The sequence below is a fragment of the Rhinoraja longicauda genome, chromosome 2 (assembly GCF_053455715.1).
Source record: "Rhinoraja longicauda isolate Sanriku21f chromosome 2, sRhiLon1.1, whole genome shotgun sequence".
Lineage (NCBI taxonomy): Eukaryota > Metazoa > Chordata > Chondrichthyes > Rajiformes > Arhynchobatidae > Rhinoraja > Rhinoraja longicauda.
The window spans coordinates 92,390,204-92,404,169 of record NC_135954.1 but is presented as its reverse complement, the minus strand read 5'-3'; the positions used below and the strand labels follow the sequence as shown (position 1 = coordinate 92,404,169).

General features: G+C 43.6%; 2 protein-coding genes across 2 annotated transcripts in view; one reads left to right on the top strand and one right to left on the bottom strand.

Annotated features, from left to right (window-relative positions):
* guk1a (guanylate kinase 1a) overlaps positions 1–13,862 on the top strand; it is a 55,944-nt gene extending 42,082 nt beyond the window's left edge. Inside the window, exons 6-8 of the mRNA XM_078424140.1 lie at positions 4,612–4,696; positions 7,523–7,608; positions 8,637–13,862. Coding sequence (XP_078280266.1) covers positions 4,612–4,696; positions 7,523–7,608; positions 8,637–8,669 — 204 coding nt within the window. The 3' untranslated portion in view covers positions 8,670–13,862. The remainder of the gene's footprint in view (positions 1–4,611; positions 4,697–7,522; positions 7,609–8,636) is intronic.
* The window catches only part of obscnb (obscurin, cytoskeletal calmodulin and titin-interacting RhoGEF b), a 368,207-nt gene continuing 365,487 nt past the window's right edge, over positions 11,247–13,966 (bottom strand). Inside the window, exon 121 of the mRNA XM_078423526.1 lies at positions 11,247–11,697. Within this exon, the coding sequence (XP_078279652.1) occupies positions 11,520–11,697 (178 nt within the window). The 3' untranslated portion in view covers positions 11,247–11,519. The remainder of the gene's footprint in view (positions 11,698–13,966) is intronic.

The window sequence follows — 13,966 nt, the reverse complement described above, 5'->3', positions numbered from 1 at the left end:
GTTTATGCTCTAATTCCTTCCTAAATATAGCAATTGTGTCTGACGCCACCAATCCCTCTTGCAGTCCATTTCAGATATCAACCACTCTAAACAAACAATTACCCCTCAGATCTCCTTTAAAACTCTCATATCTTTCATCTTAAAACTATGCCCTCTTGTTTTTGATACCTCTACCATGGGAAAAAAAGGATTTTGGGCTATCTAAGCCTCTCATTACTGTGTTTTACTTCTATCAGGTTACCCTCAGCCCCTTTTGGTCCAGAAAAAACAAGCTCACTATTCAATTTCCCCAATAATTAAAGTTCTCTAATCCAAGCAATATACTGGTGGATCTCTTCCGCACTCCCTCCACCGCAATCATGACTAGAACTGCACAAAGTACACCCAAGGATTTTCCAATTAGAACATTTGGCGTGCAGAATGCATTGATTTACAGGTTGACTTTTACATTGAAAACATATTTTTGTCCGAGTGGGAGAGTCATACAGCACAGAAACAGGCCCTTTGGTCCAACTTGCCCATGCCAACCAAGATACCCCACCTGGTTGCATTTGACCCATATCCCTTTAAACCCTTCCTATCCAAATGTCTTTTAAATGTTGTCATAGTACCTGATTCAACTACCTCCTCAGGCAGCTCGTTCCAAATATCCACCGCCTATGCGAAAGACATGCCCCTTGGGTTCTTGATTCCCCTACTCAGGGCGAATGCACAGTCTTTTACCCAATCTCTTCCACTCATGATCTTGTACACCTCTAAGATCACCGCAAATGAGCAAAACTGAACACTATATTCCAAATGCGTCCTCACCAACTGTAACATAACACCCCAGCTTCTATACTCTGTACCCTGACTGATGAGACTAATTTACCAAAAGCCCGCGTGACCACCTTATCAGCAGTGACGCAATTTTCAATGAACTATGTACTTGCACTCCGAGATCCCTTTGCTCTACAATACTACTCAGGCCACTGGTTTGACTTCCCAAACTGCAACACCTCACAATTAACTGTACTAAACTCCATGACTTGGATGAAGGGATTAAAAGTACCATTAGCAAATTTGCAGATGATACAAAGCTGGGTGGTAGTGTGAACTGTGAGGAAGATGCTATGAGGTTGCAGGGTGACTTGGACAGGTTGTGTGAGTGGGTGGATGCATGGCAGATGCAGTTTAATGTGGATAAGTGTGAGGTTATCCACTTTGGTGGTAAGAATAGGAAGACAGAGTATTATCTGAATGGTGTCAAGTTAGGAACAGGGGACGTACAACGAGATCTGGGTGTCCTAGAGCATCAGTCACTGAAAGGAAGCATGCAGGTACAGCAGGCAGTGAAGAAAGCCAATGGAATGTTGGCCTTCATAACAAGAGGAGTTGAGTATAGGAGCAAAGAGGTCCTTCTGCAGTTGTACAGGGCCCTAATGAGACCGCACCTGGAGTACTGTGTGCAGTTCTGGTCTCCAAATTTGAGGAAGGATATTCTTGCCATTGAGGGCGTGCAGCGTAGGTTTACTAGGTTAATTCCCGGAATGGCGGGACTGTCATATGTTGAAAGACTGGAGCGACTAGGCTTGTATACACTGGAATTTAGAAGGATGAGAGGAGATCTTATCGAAACGTATAAGATTATTAAGGGGTTGGACACGTTAGAGGCAGGAAACATGTTCCCAATGTTGGGGGAGTCCAGAACAAGGGGCCACAGTTTAAGAATAAGGGGTAGGCCATTTAGAACTGAGATGAGGAAAAACTTTTTCAGTCAGAGAGTTGTGAATCTGTGGAATTCTCTGCCTCAGAAGGCAGTGGAGGCCAATTCTCTAAATGCATTCAAGAGAGAGCTAGATAGAGCTCTTAAGGATAGCGGAGTCAGGGGGTATGGGGTGAAGGCAGGAACGGGGTACTGATTGAGAATGATCAGCCATGATCACATTGAATGGCGGTGCTGGCTTGAAGGGCCGAATGGCCTCCTCCTGCACCTATTGTCTATTAACAATTCATCAGCCCTCTTGCCCAATTGATCATGATCCTGCTGTAATCTCATGATAACCATCTTTGCTCTATACCAGGGGTGTCAAACTAATTTTATGTCACGGGCCGCAATGGGCAAAAAACGACTTCATGCGGGCCGGATCAGTTGTGCAAATGCACGCGCTCCCACAGCTTTCGTTGCCTTCGTTTTTTCAACCTGCTCTCATGTGTCTCAGTCTCTGCTATAACTACAAAGTGTATCACTTTACGAATTTTGTTTCTTATGAAGATTGCCTAACAAGCATTACTTTTATGATTAGTATCTAGACCCAAGATAGAGTGGATGTGGAAATATAAGAAAATAACTGCAGATGCTGGTACAAATCGATTTATTCACAAAATGCTGGAGTAACTCAGCAGGTCAGGCAGCATCTCGGGAGAGAAGGAATGGGTGACGTTTCGGGTCACCCGGTCCCCTGCAAAAATCTGGACTACACTTCTTCCCACCCGTTCCCAGTCTGACCTTTCTGTCATGGGCCTCCTCCAGTGCCATAGCGAGGCCCACCGGAAATTGGAGGAACAGCACCTCATATTTTGCCTGGGCAGTTTGCAGCCCAGTGGTATGAACATCGACTTCTCCAACTTTAGATAGTTCCTCTTTCCCTCCCTTCCCAGATCTCCCTCTATCTTCCTGTCTCCACCCATATCCTTCCTTTGTCCCACCCCCCTGACATCAGTCTGAAGAAGGGTCTCGACCCGAAACGTCACCCATTCCTTCTCTCCCGAGATGCTGCCTGACCTGCTGAGTTACTCCAGCATTTTGTGAATAAGTGGATGTGGAAATAATCTTTCCAGTAATAGGAGGGTCTAGGACCAGAGGTCACAGCATCAGAATAATAGGTCATATATTCAAAATGGAGATGAGGAGGAATGGGTGGTGAATCTGTGGTATTTATTGCTACAGTCAGCAGGTATTTTTGAGGCAGAGTTTGATAGGTCTTGATTAGGTTACAGGGAGAAAGGAGACAATAAATGTGGTTGAGAGAGAAAATAGATCAGCCATGGTTGAATGACAAAGTAGACTTGATGGGCTAAATGGCCTAATTCTGTTCCCCTGCCTTACAGTTTTCCTACAGTGTTTATGTATTGCCCACAATGGGCTGGCTGGGTGGTGAACAGCCAAACAGCAGCTACCTGGCATGGTGAAAGATGGCCTGTCCATCATCTCACCCGAAGGCCCCCTTCTCCATCCTTCTTATGTCTTTCTTCCTTCCCCTCACCTCAAATCCTTCTCTACCCTCACATGGCCTCTCCCTTTCCTCAGCCTATCCCTTCTCTCATCCCCACTTCCTTCCTACCAACTACTCCCCTCCCTTACTTCATCCTCTCTCCTTACCTCGTCCCTAAATCCTCTCCCTTCCCTCATCCCTAAACACTATTCCTTCTCTCATCTGCTCACTTCCTCCCCCACTCCCTCCCTACATCCTCTCTTTACCACCTACCCCCCCCACTCTCAACACCCCCTCTTCCCTAAAAACCCTCACTTCCCTAATCTGCTCCCCCTCCCCTTCCTTTACCTCCACCTTTCTCTTTCCTATTGCCGCATAACTACCAACATGTCATCACATTCCACCTAACCTTAACCCAGAACCCCCACCCTGAAGAGCAGCTCAGATTTTGGATCGCTGGCTGTGGCCCCATTCACAGTGCGGCAACTTCCCAGCAGCCTCTATCCACACACTCACCTGGGTCTCAGGTACATGGTGGCGGTCTCTGTGGCAGCAGCCCAGGCACTTCCTGGTGTCCTCAACAACGCTGAGACTCCCCACCTTCTCCAGCGCCGGCCCCTTCCCACCTGCGTCACCGGATATGGGCGTAGCTTCCCCCCATCCCTGGTAGCTGGGGGGTGGGGTGACACCTACAGTTCGGACTTGTATTTTCCTTCTGCGCAAAATTCATATTTCCTGAATGGGAATGTCCTGTGAGTTTAAGGGTCATGTAGCTCACTTTCTGTGTATAATCTAACTGTGCTTTTTTTTTCCCCAAATCACCCTGTGGGCCAGATTGTATCCCTTTGCGGGCCGGATGCGGGATGCGGTCTGCGGGCCGGATGCGGTCTGCGGGCCGGTAGTTGACACCCCTGCTCTATACGGTACCACCCACTTTAGCTTTATCTACAAACTTACTAATCATGCCTTCGACATTCTCATTCAAATTGTTGATGTACAATACAGACATCAAAGGGCCCAACATTGATCCCTGACGTACACCACGAGTCACAGGTCTCCAGTCTGAAAAAAACCTTTCCACTATCACACTCTGTTACCTTCCAATTCTCTACCCAGTCGGCTAGCTCTCCCTGGCTCCCATTTGATCCAATTGAAAATGCTGGATTCTGTTAGTTTAGCTGATAATCTACATTGTTAATAGAAAATGAATTTTGTATTCAGCAGAGATGCTGAAAGCTCACCACAAACATTAATACCATATTGGTTAACTGTACAGGATATTTCAAATAATTGCATACAATTTCACTAAACTGAATTTACAGTGTAAATTTTCAGTAGACTTAAGATTCCTATTCCAAGCAAATCAATGCAAAATAAACGCTATATACAACTGTTGAAAATCTTCTAACATTTCTAGGAAGAACGGCTGAAACAAAGGAAAACTGAATCTGAAGAAAGTTTACGTAGGAGATTATTAGCAGCAAAATTGGACATGGAATTCAGTAAGTATATTAATACCTCAATTAGAAGTCAAGATATGTTTCTAGATTAAATGGAACAGCATTGTGCAGGGGTATTTATAACATAACATAAATGGAGAATCAAATCCTTATCAGTTATTTTTAACTCACTTATCTCATTCGTGGCTCCAGTATACAAGGAGTTGAGAAACGAGCAGATTCCCACAGGGCATCAAAGGGGGAGATTTGATTTCCCCCTGCAATTCCAACAAGCCGCTCTACAGATGCTGCCTAACCTACTGAGTTACTCCAACACTTTGTATTCAATGCAAGATTCCATCATTCCAAGATTCTATAGGGTTCTTTGTGTCCGAGGGAACGTTGAACTATAATCTGCCTGCGTCCAGCCATAAATCTAACTGGGGAGAATGGCAAAACACTATCCCAGTGAAACATGAACGGGGACCCACCTGAACCTTAGTGGGTAAATGAGCCGCTCGCACCCGGCAAATGGCGCCTGGAGTCCCGAAGGAACTGGCAAATCCTGCCGCTTGCACCTCCCTGTGTACCAATCACTCGGGAAAATCACCCCTATTCACCAGTAGGAAGTAGACCTGCAGAATCAAGCAAATCCAACCCCTTGCACTCTTCCGGTCTCCCAGTGGCAGGATAAAAAGCATCTAAAAACATAGCACAAAAAGTAAGGAAATTTGTGTTTGGTAGATTATTTCTTTGTTGTAACAATGCTTCTTGGCAATAAATCTTATACCGTTGGAAAGCCTGTTTATTTCCCTTTTAAATGGTGCCACATTTGTAAGGAACATGCATTTGTGGGATGAGCAGCAGAGCTGAGTATGTGGGTTGCGCCCATGAAAAATCTGCCAAATCTTCTCTGCCAATGCCAAACAGCTTATTCTGCCATTGACTCTTGTTCGGTGTTGTTTGGTGGATTGGATGATTGAAGTCTGAAGAAACAAGACATATTGGCAATTTAACAATTTATTCATTTAATAATCAGGAGCCTCAGTAGCGTGTGGAAGAACCATACACAGCCACAACAGCCTGGCACCTCCTCCTCATGCTGGTCACCAGCCTGGTCACACACTGTTGTGGGATGGCATCCCATTCTTCAACCAGCATTTGTCGCAAGTCAGCCAACGTGGTTGTGTTGGTCACTCTGGCACGAACAGCACGCCCAAGCTGATCCCACAAGTGTTCAATGGGGTTGAGGTCAGGACTGCTGGCAGGCCATTCCATCTTCTCCACTCCCAAATTCTGGAGGTAGTCTGAGAAACCCTGCTCTGTGGGGGCGAGCATTGTCTTCTTGGAGGATAGAGTTCGGTCCCAGACTGTGGAGATATGGGATTGCCACTGGTTGCAGAATCTCATCTCGATATCTCTGCATTGAGATTGCCTCCAATGATGACAAGCCTCGTTTTTCCAGTGAGGGAGATGCCGCCCCACACCATCACACTGCCTCCACCAAAAAATGTTACTCTATCGGTGCAGCAATCAGCATAGCGTTCTCCGCGTCTTCTCCACACTTTGACCCTATGATCCAACTGCCGTAGGCAGAATCTGGACTCATCGCTGAACATAACGATCCTCCACATGTTCAGGTTCCAGTGCACGTGTTGCCGACACCAGCGCAAACGGGCCTGACGGTGAAGGGCAGTCATGGCAGGCCTCCTGGCAGCCCTATGAGACCGGAGATCGGCTGCGTGCAGTCTGTTCCGAATTGTCTGGGCAGAGAGCCGTCGGCCATATCGTCCTGCAAACCTTGACTGCAAATCTGTAGAAGACAGCCTACGGTTCCTAAGTGCTGACAGGGTGAGGAAACGGTCTTCTTCGGGTGTCGTCTTCTTGGGACGCCCACTTCGCGGCCTGTCTCTGACATCCCCCGTTCTATGGAACTTGGCCTTCACTTTGGAGATGGTACTAGGGCTCACTCCAAATAATGCCGCAACTTGGTTTTGCGGAACACCAGCTTGAAGTTGCCCTATCGCACGGGCCCTATCCAGATCAGTCAAACGTGGCATGCCGATTCTTGGAGCAGACACCTACTGACCACTGTAGCAGGGCCCATGCTCACAGATGCTGCCAATCAGGTGCCAATCATGCACCTGAATGTCAGCACTTGGGGGTACCAGAAGCTCAAAACAAGAGTCAATAGCAACAGCAGAATAAGCTGTTTGGCATTGGCAGAGAAGATTTGGCAAATTTTTCATGGGCGCAACCCATATACTCAGCTCTGCTGCTCATCCCACAAATGCATGTTCCTTACAAATGTGGCACCATTTAAAAGGGAAATAAACAGGCTTTCCAACGGTATAAGATTCATTGCCAAGAAGCATTGTTACAACAAAGAAACAATCTACCAAACACAAATGTCCTTACTTTTTGTGCTATGTTTATACTCACCCGGTAGAAGGAGCCTGCAACCCAACAGGCTCAGCCACTGCATTCCCTTAAACACCCCCTGCACACCCAACACAGCGACTCTGACTGACAATTACATCTTTGCCGCAGCTGCACTTTCAAAAGCACCTATTCAGCCCCTAGCGTTCATTAAAGCCAAGGTGCAGACTGGAGAAATAATGCTCCAAAATGAAAGAGCGCTGTAGGGAAAGCAGCGCTATGCAGGGTACCGTTAAGTGTGGTCCCTTGCATTTGGAGAGCATTGTCATGTTTTTAATGTTGATGGATGTAAATTTCCAAGCACCTGTTCTGACTGGAATTGAAAACAGTGGCCAAGTACAGAATGTGTGTGCCCTTTGAACAGACTTGAACTTTTGTTTGGAGGGGGAGAAAGTCTGAAATTAGATAAACCAGATTCATAAATACATTGTGCGTGTTTTTGTTTTGCAGGTAAACAGCCTGGTATTTTTGATCTGGTAATAGTTAATGATAAATTAGAGGATGCCTATTCTCAGTTGAAAACAGTTCTTCTTGAGGTGAGTTAATTATAGATCTACTGAACTTTGTTGAGTACACTGACTAAGCTGTTTGCTGATCTTTTAAGTTGTTAACACTAGTGGGAACAAGTGGTTTTCCTGCAAATTGGAAAAACAAATTTGAAAATCACAGCCTGAAATAAGTGAAACATCTGGGGATAGTGCACAACATGAATAGGACATGTTTCAGGTTGGGACCCTTCTTCAGATTTGAATGTGGTGGTGGGGTAGCGGACAGTGCAGGACAAAGCTTGGTAAGTGAACGGTGGACAGAGGTGAGGGGAGTTGATTGACAGATGTTTGGACAAAGGCCGGAGGTGAAAAGACAATGTGAGATATGTATGAACGAGGTGAAAATTGTGAAGCCAAAGGAAAGGATATAGGAGGAAGGAGAAATTGGTGTGAATCCAGGTGGAGCACAGGGGAAAGAAGGGTGGGGTGGGGTGTTTGTAGGTTTGTTACCTAGAATTGAGGACATTGAAATGTTCATACTGTTAGGACGTAAGTTACCTAAGCAGAATACGAGAAGCTGTTCCTCCAGTTTGCCTATGGCTTTATTCTGGCAATGGAGGAGGCCCAGGACAGGAAGGTCACTACAGGAATGGGAAGGGGAATTAAAATGGTTAGCAACCGGGAGATCCAGCAGGCCTTGGCTATTGATCGTCTCTTTTTATTTAATGAAATAAGTTGAGTCTCAAGTTAATGTGCCAAACCATTAATGTGTCAAACATTGAGGTATTTGTATACCTGTGTGATGAGTAATTGTTTGTGGTTTTGACAAAATCTAAACTTCAAACTTATCAAGGGGAAGGAGGATAATTGATAATGCAAAACCAGTGCAGAAGGCAGTAGAGTTGTGCCAAACCAGTAAAAAAGAATAAGAGAAAAAGTTTACTCATATCAAATGGAATTCAATTTAAGGGTCACAAAGATTTAGATAAAATGAACAGACAGCATATCTCTGAAAATATTTCAGAAAATGTTGAATGTTTTGGCAGAAAAACTGATTCCTTTTTTTGTTATTGCAGGAAATCAAAGTGGCAAAAGCCTTACAGAAATGAACTAATTCCAAACACCATTCCATTTGTTTCGAACCTTGTATTCCAGAAAATTAAATGAAGTAGGAAGAATGAAAACGATTATTTATCTGTATTCTGACATGCTTTTCTAAAGTAATTTTGTTTTTGTGTTGGTGTATTTTTTGGAGCTAAAATAATAGATTGCCTCTTTGGCCTTTTTATTAGAGAATGTTTCTTGTTAGAAAAGAGAACCTGGCTTACTACTCAGTATAATATTTAGCTCAGTATTGCAGAAAGTATTTTTGTTTTTTTAAATAGATTTTAATTAACTGGTAGATACTTAATGAAACACTGCAAACAAACTCTTGTATCTTCAACATTATTTAAACAGAAAAGTGATCATGATTGGACCAACAGCAGTAGGCATTAGACTTAGCTTGGCACCTTTTGTACCTGCATAATTTCTAAGCAGATTTCCCATAAATATTATTCTTTGCTTGTGAATATAAAATATTGAAGCACGGTAGCGCAGCGGTAGAGTTGCTGCTTTACAGCGAATGCAGCGCCGGAGACTCAGGTTCGATCCTGACTACGGGTGCTGCACTGTAAGGAGTTTGTACGTTCTCCCCGTGACCTGCGTGGGTTTTCTCCGAGATCTTCGGTTTCCTCCCACACTCCAAAGACGTACAGGTATGTAGGTTAATTGGCTGGGTAAATGTAAAAATTGTCCCTAGTGGGTGTAGGATAGTGTTAATGTACGGGGATCGCTGGGCGGCACGGACTTGGAGGGCCGAAAAGGCCTGTTTCCGGCTGTATATATATGATATGATAGAAGAATTATTTTATCATGGGGTTGTCTGAATTTTATATATTGTTTGTGAGATGAAATTCACTGTGATGGTATCTGGTTACATGGCCTTTTGGGGGCTATAAAAAAATTCACTGGGAAATAAAAACTGCAATGTGTTTTTTTTTAATTCATTGTGTGAGAATGACAACTCTCAGCTATTGGGACAGTATTTGTGCTGACTAGACCATTCAAGCTCCAACCATCACTGCCCCAGAACTGAATGTTGTTATGAGAAGAAACTGTCTAGATTGTTTTCGTGGTCCAGAAGGGAGAGCTAATTGAGAAAGTATAAAATTATGAAATTACATAAGGTGAACAGGAAGAGACTGTAGTATAGAGGGATCTGTGACTGCTCATGTGTGAAAGACAGTGAGTTACATGTATGCAGGTAGAGCATGTAATTAAGATGACAAATGAGGAAATCAAAATGTTGAAACAGTGCTTTGGGAAAATAAAAATATTTATGCGTTTATTATAGGAAGATCAGCAATAGTTCAGCAGGTTGATTTCTGGGATGAAAAATATTGTCTCCCAAGGAAAGGTTGAACATGTTGGACATTTGGAAGAAAGAGAAGCTATCTTAACTAGGAACCAGAGTGATAGAATACTGGTACACCCTTTTAAGTGGAGAGGAGGGAAATTTCTTCTCTCACAGGATTAGACATTGTTGGATTCCACACTCCAAGAGAGTTGTGGAGGTTGATTCATTGAATATGTTCAGGGTGAAGAAGGCAGATGTTTTTCCACATAGAGGGTGGTGGGTACATGGAATGCGCTACTGCATTGAGTAGTTGAGGAGGGGCAGTAACTACATTTGAACAGGTACATAGATAGGAAAGGTTTACTGATATGGTTCAAACATAGGCAAATGGGACTATTTACATGGGGCATCTAGGTTATAAGTGACAGGAGCCATTCAGCCCATCAAGTCTACTCAGTCATTCAATCATGGCTGATCTATCTCCCTCCTAACCCTATTCTCCTGCCTTCTCCCTGTAACCCCTGACAGCGCAGCACAAGCGATGGGTCTGTGCTGTATAGCGGAATTATGGGTTATGTGGAACAAACAGAAAAGTGATGTTGAAGCCATGGTAAGATTGTTGATTTTATTGAATGTGCTGCCGTTTTGGGATGCCTTCTGGACTATTCTTGTTCTTATTTCTTATAACATTTCTCCAATTTCGATAAGTTAAAATCTGCAATAAATTTTAACATTACTGCTTTCTGAACTGCAAAACTTTATTAAAAGAATAAAAACACTCACAATATTCGCAGTTGCATGCAGATTAAAGGATGTAGAAGTGATCCCTGTGGCATCTCTGCTTAGGAAATTTTATTTTCAAATATTAGGCCTTGAAAAAGCTGACCTTTGTAAAACAAACAAAAGCACAAATAAGTTAAATTAAAAAATAAATCACTCTGCCATGACTGCAAAAATCATGACATTCCAATAGTTATGTAGACTTCTATGGAGCCTTATGGTATTCAGAAATGCCAATGTGATATAATGAATCACTTATAGTACATCTATGATTGTAATTGCTAGGGTATGTTAAAAAGATGGATTCAAGAGTAACTTTAAACAAATGAATCATCAACTGTGATTGCAGCAGGAATGGTATGGATATTTGCAGTGAATCTTTACTTCATAAATGTTTGTTGCTATGTAACATTCTAATGCTTGATGGCTTTACGGACAACCATGCATTTTCAAGACTATATATCCAAATATTTCACGAAGCAAATATATCTTTAACAATGACCTCAACAGAATTTAACCCTCCTGAAATCCAACCCTGGCTTTTGTTCCTGCTTTAAGCAAAGGGTTCAGTATAATATGACAGTGAGAGTGTGTGGGGAAGAAACAGAGGGGGAATAAACTAATTACGTCATGTCAAACCAATGTGTTACATGTTTCCGTACAATAGTGTAGATAAAAACGTTGGCACACATCTTATTTACCGCTTGTAAATTGGAACAGCTACAACGCATTTAACAGGCTTTTATTTAGATAGGTACTTATTTCTCTTAATTTCTTCTTGTCACTGAACTATCAGCACTTTGTGCTTTGTACACAGCAGCATCCTTTGCTTTTCCTGTTGCTTCAGGAAATTCCGGAGCTTTGCTGTTTGAAAGGACACCGTGGAACTGGTTAACTTCATCTTTGTCTCCTCCTGGAGCCATGAAAATGACCGACATTCCGAGGCGCACATCCTTCCACTAGGGTGTACAACATATAATATATAAAAATTGCTAGCAAGCATTTTCATCTAATTAAAGTTTCTGCATTTGAGACAGGTTAAGTCCATGAACAACTATAGAAACACATTTAACAAATTGTGCAGTAAATCAAATCTGAATTATTGCAATAACGATTGCTTCTGTCTCTGCCACAGTTTGTTTCGGTTGGAGATATAACCTGGAAACAGACCCTTTGGGCCACCGAGTCTGCACTAACCAGCAATCCCCGTACACGCGCTTTACTATACACCAATTTTTACTGAAGTCAATTAACCTATAAACCTGTACATCTTTGCAGTGTGGGAGGAAACTGGAGCACCCAGAGAAAACCCAAGCGGTCACGGGGAGAACATACAAACTCTGTATAGACAGCACCCGTAGTCAGGATCGAACCAGGGTATAAGGCAGCTGCTGTGCCACTGTCGCACCCCAAAATAGGGCTACTGCAAACCTTATCCGTACTTCTATTATCTCTAGGTGCATCCTCCTGACTGGCCTCCATTGTTCTTGGCTTGTAAACAAGCCTCCAAAATTCTGTCTGAGTCCTATTTCACAGCCAGTTCCATTCACTTACTGTGTCTGAGCCACAGCAGCTCACGGTCAAAAACTGTCAATATTTTAATGGAAATGCTGGGAGAAATGCCTAGACCAACTTGTTTTCTCCCTTGTGTAGGAAGGAACTGCAGGTGCTGGTTTAAACCGAAGATAGACACGAAAAGCTGGAGTAACTCAGCAGGACAGGCGGCATCTCTGGAGAGAAGGAATGGTGGCGTTTCGGGTCGAGACCCTTCTTCAGATTGAAAGTCACGGGAAAGGGAAACGAGAGATATAGACAACGATATAGAGAGATATAGAACAATGAATGAAAGATATGCAAAAAAGTAACAATGATAAAGAGGCCATTGTTAGCTGTTTGTTGGGTGAGAACGAGAAGCTGGTAGGGCTTGGGTGGGGGAAGGATGGATAGAGAGGGAATGCAGGGGTTACTTGAAGTTAGAGAAATCAATATTCATACCACTGGGTTGTAAGCTGCCCAAGCAGAATATAAGATGCTGTTCCTCGAATTTGCATTTAGCCTCACTCTGACAACGGACGGAAAGGTCAGTGTGGGAATGGGAAGGAGAATTAAAGTGTTTAGCGATCAGGTAGGTCCAGGCGGACTGAGTGAAAGTGATCAGTGAAATGATCACCCAGTCTACGTTTGGTCTCGCTGAGGTATAGGAGTCCACATCTTGAACAACGGATACGGTAGATGAGGTGCAAGTGAACCTCTGCCTAACCTGAAAGGATTGTCGGGGTCCATAGACAGAGTCGAGGGAGGAGGTATTGAGACTAGTGTTGCATCTCCTGTGGTTGCAGGGGATGGTACCTGGGGTGGTTTTGGATGAGTTAACCAGGGAGTTGCAGAGGGAACGGTCTCTGCAGAAGAGGTGGAGATGGGAAGATGTGACAAGGTGGCAAAAATATTGGAGGGATTATGTGTTGTATGCAACAGCTGATGGGATGAAAGACAAGGACTAGGGGGACTCTCCCTGTTGCGACGGGGGGGGCAAGGGCGGAGCTGCGGGGTACCGAGGAGACTCGTGTGGGCCTCATCTATGATGGAAGAGGGTAATCCCGTTCCCTAAAGATTGAGGACATCTCGGATCTCCTGGTATGGAACATCTCATCTTGGGCGCAGATGTGGCGTAGACGGAGGAATTGGTAGCAGGGGATAGAGTCTTTGCAGGAAGAAGGGTGGGAAGAAGTGTAGTCGGGTTAGTTGTTGGAGTTTCTCCGTTTTGATGAAGGGTCTTCCACCTGAAACGCTAACTGGTTTCTCTTTGCACAGACGCTGCTTGACTATCTGTTTCCACAGCATTTCTGATTTTATTTCAGATTACAGCATTTGGAGTTTTATTTGTTTTCTAACATTTTTATACTGAAGAAGGATTCCGACCCAAAACGTCACCTATTCCTTTTCTCCAGTGATGCTCCCTAACCTGCTGTGTTGCTCCAGAATTTTATGTTTATCTTTGGTTATAGACCAACATCTGCAGTTTCTTCCTGCCCATTTTAACAGTCTTATTTTGTTTTTAACCGTTTATTGTGTAGTCTAAGATTTCTGTGTTCTTTAAGTTCTTGAGCATTTCAATTTTAGTTGATCCATCATTACTAACTATGCCTTCCTTGCTAAAGAAATAAACTCTGTAATTCCACCCTTAAATCTCTCTGCATCATTACCTTTGTGCTAAGCTGCTCTATAAAA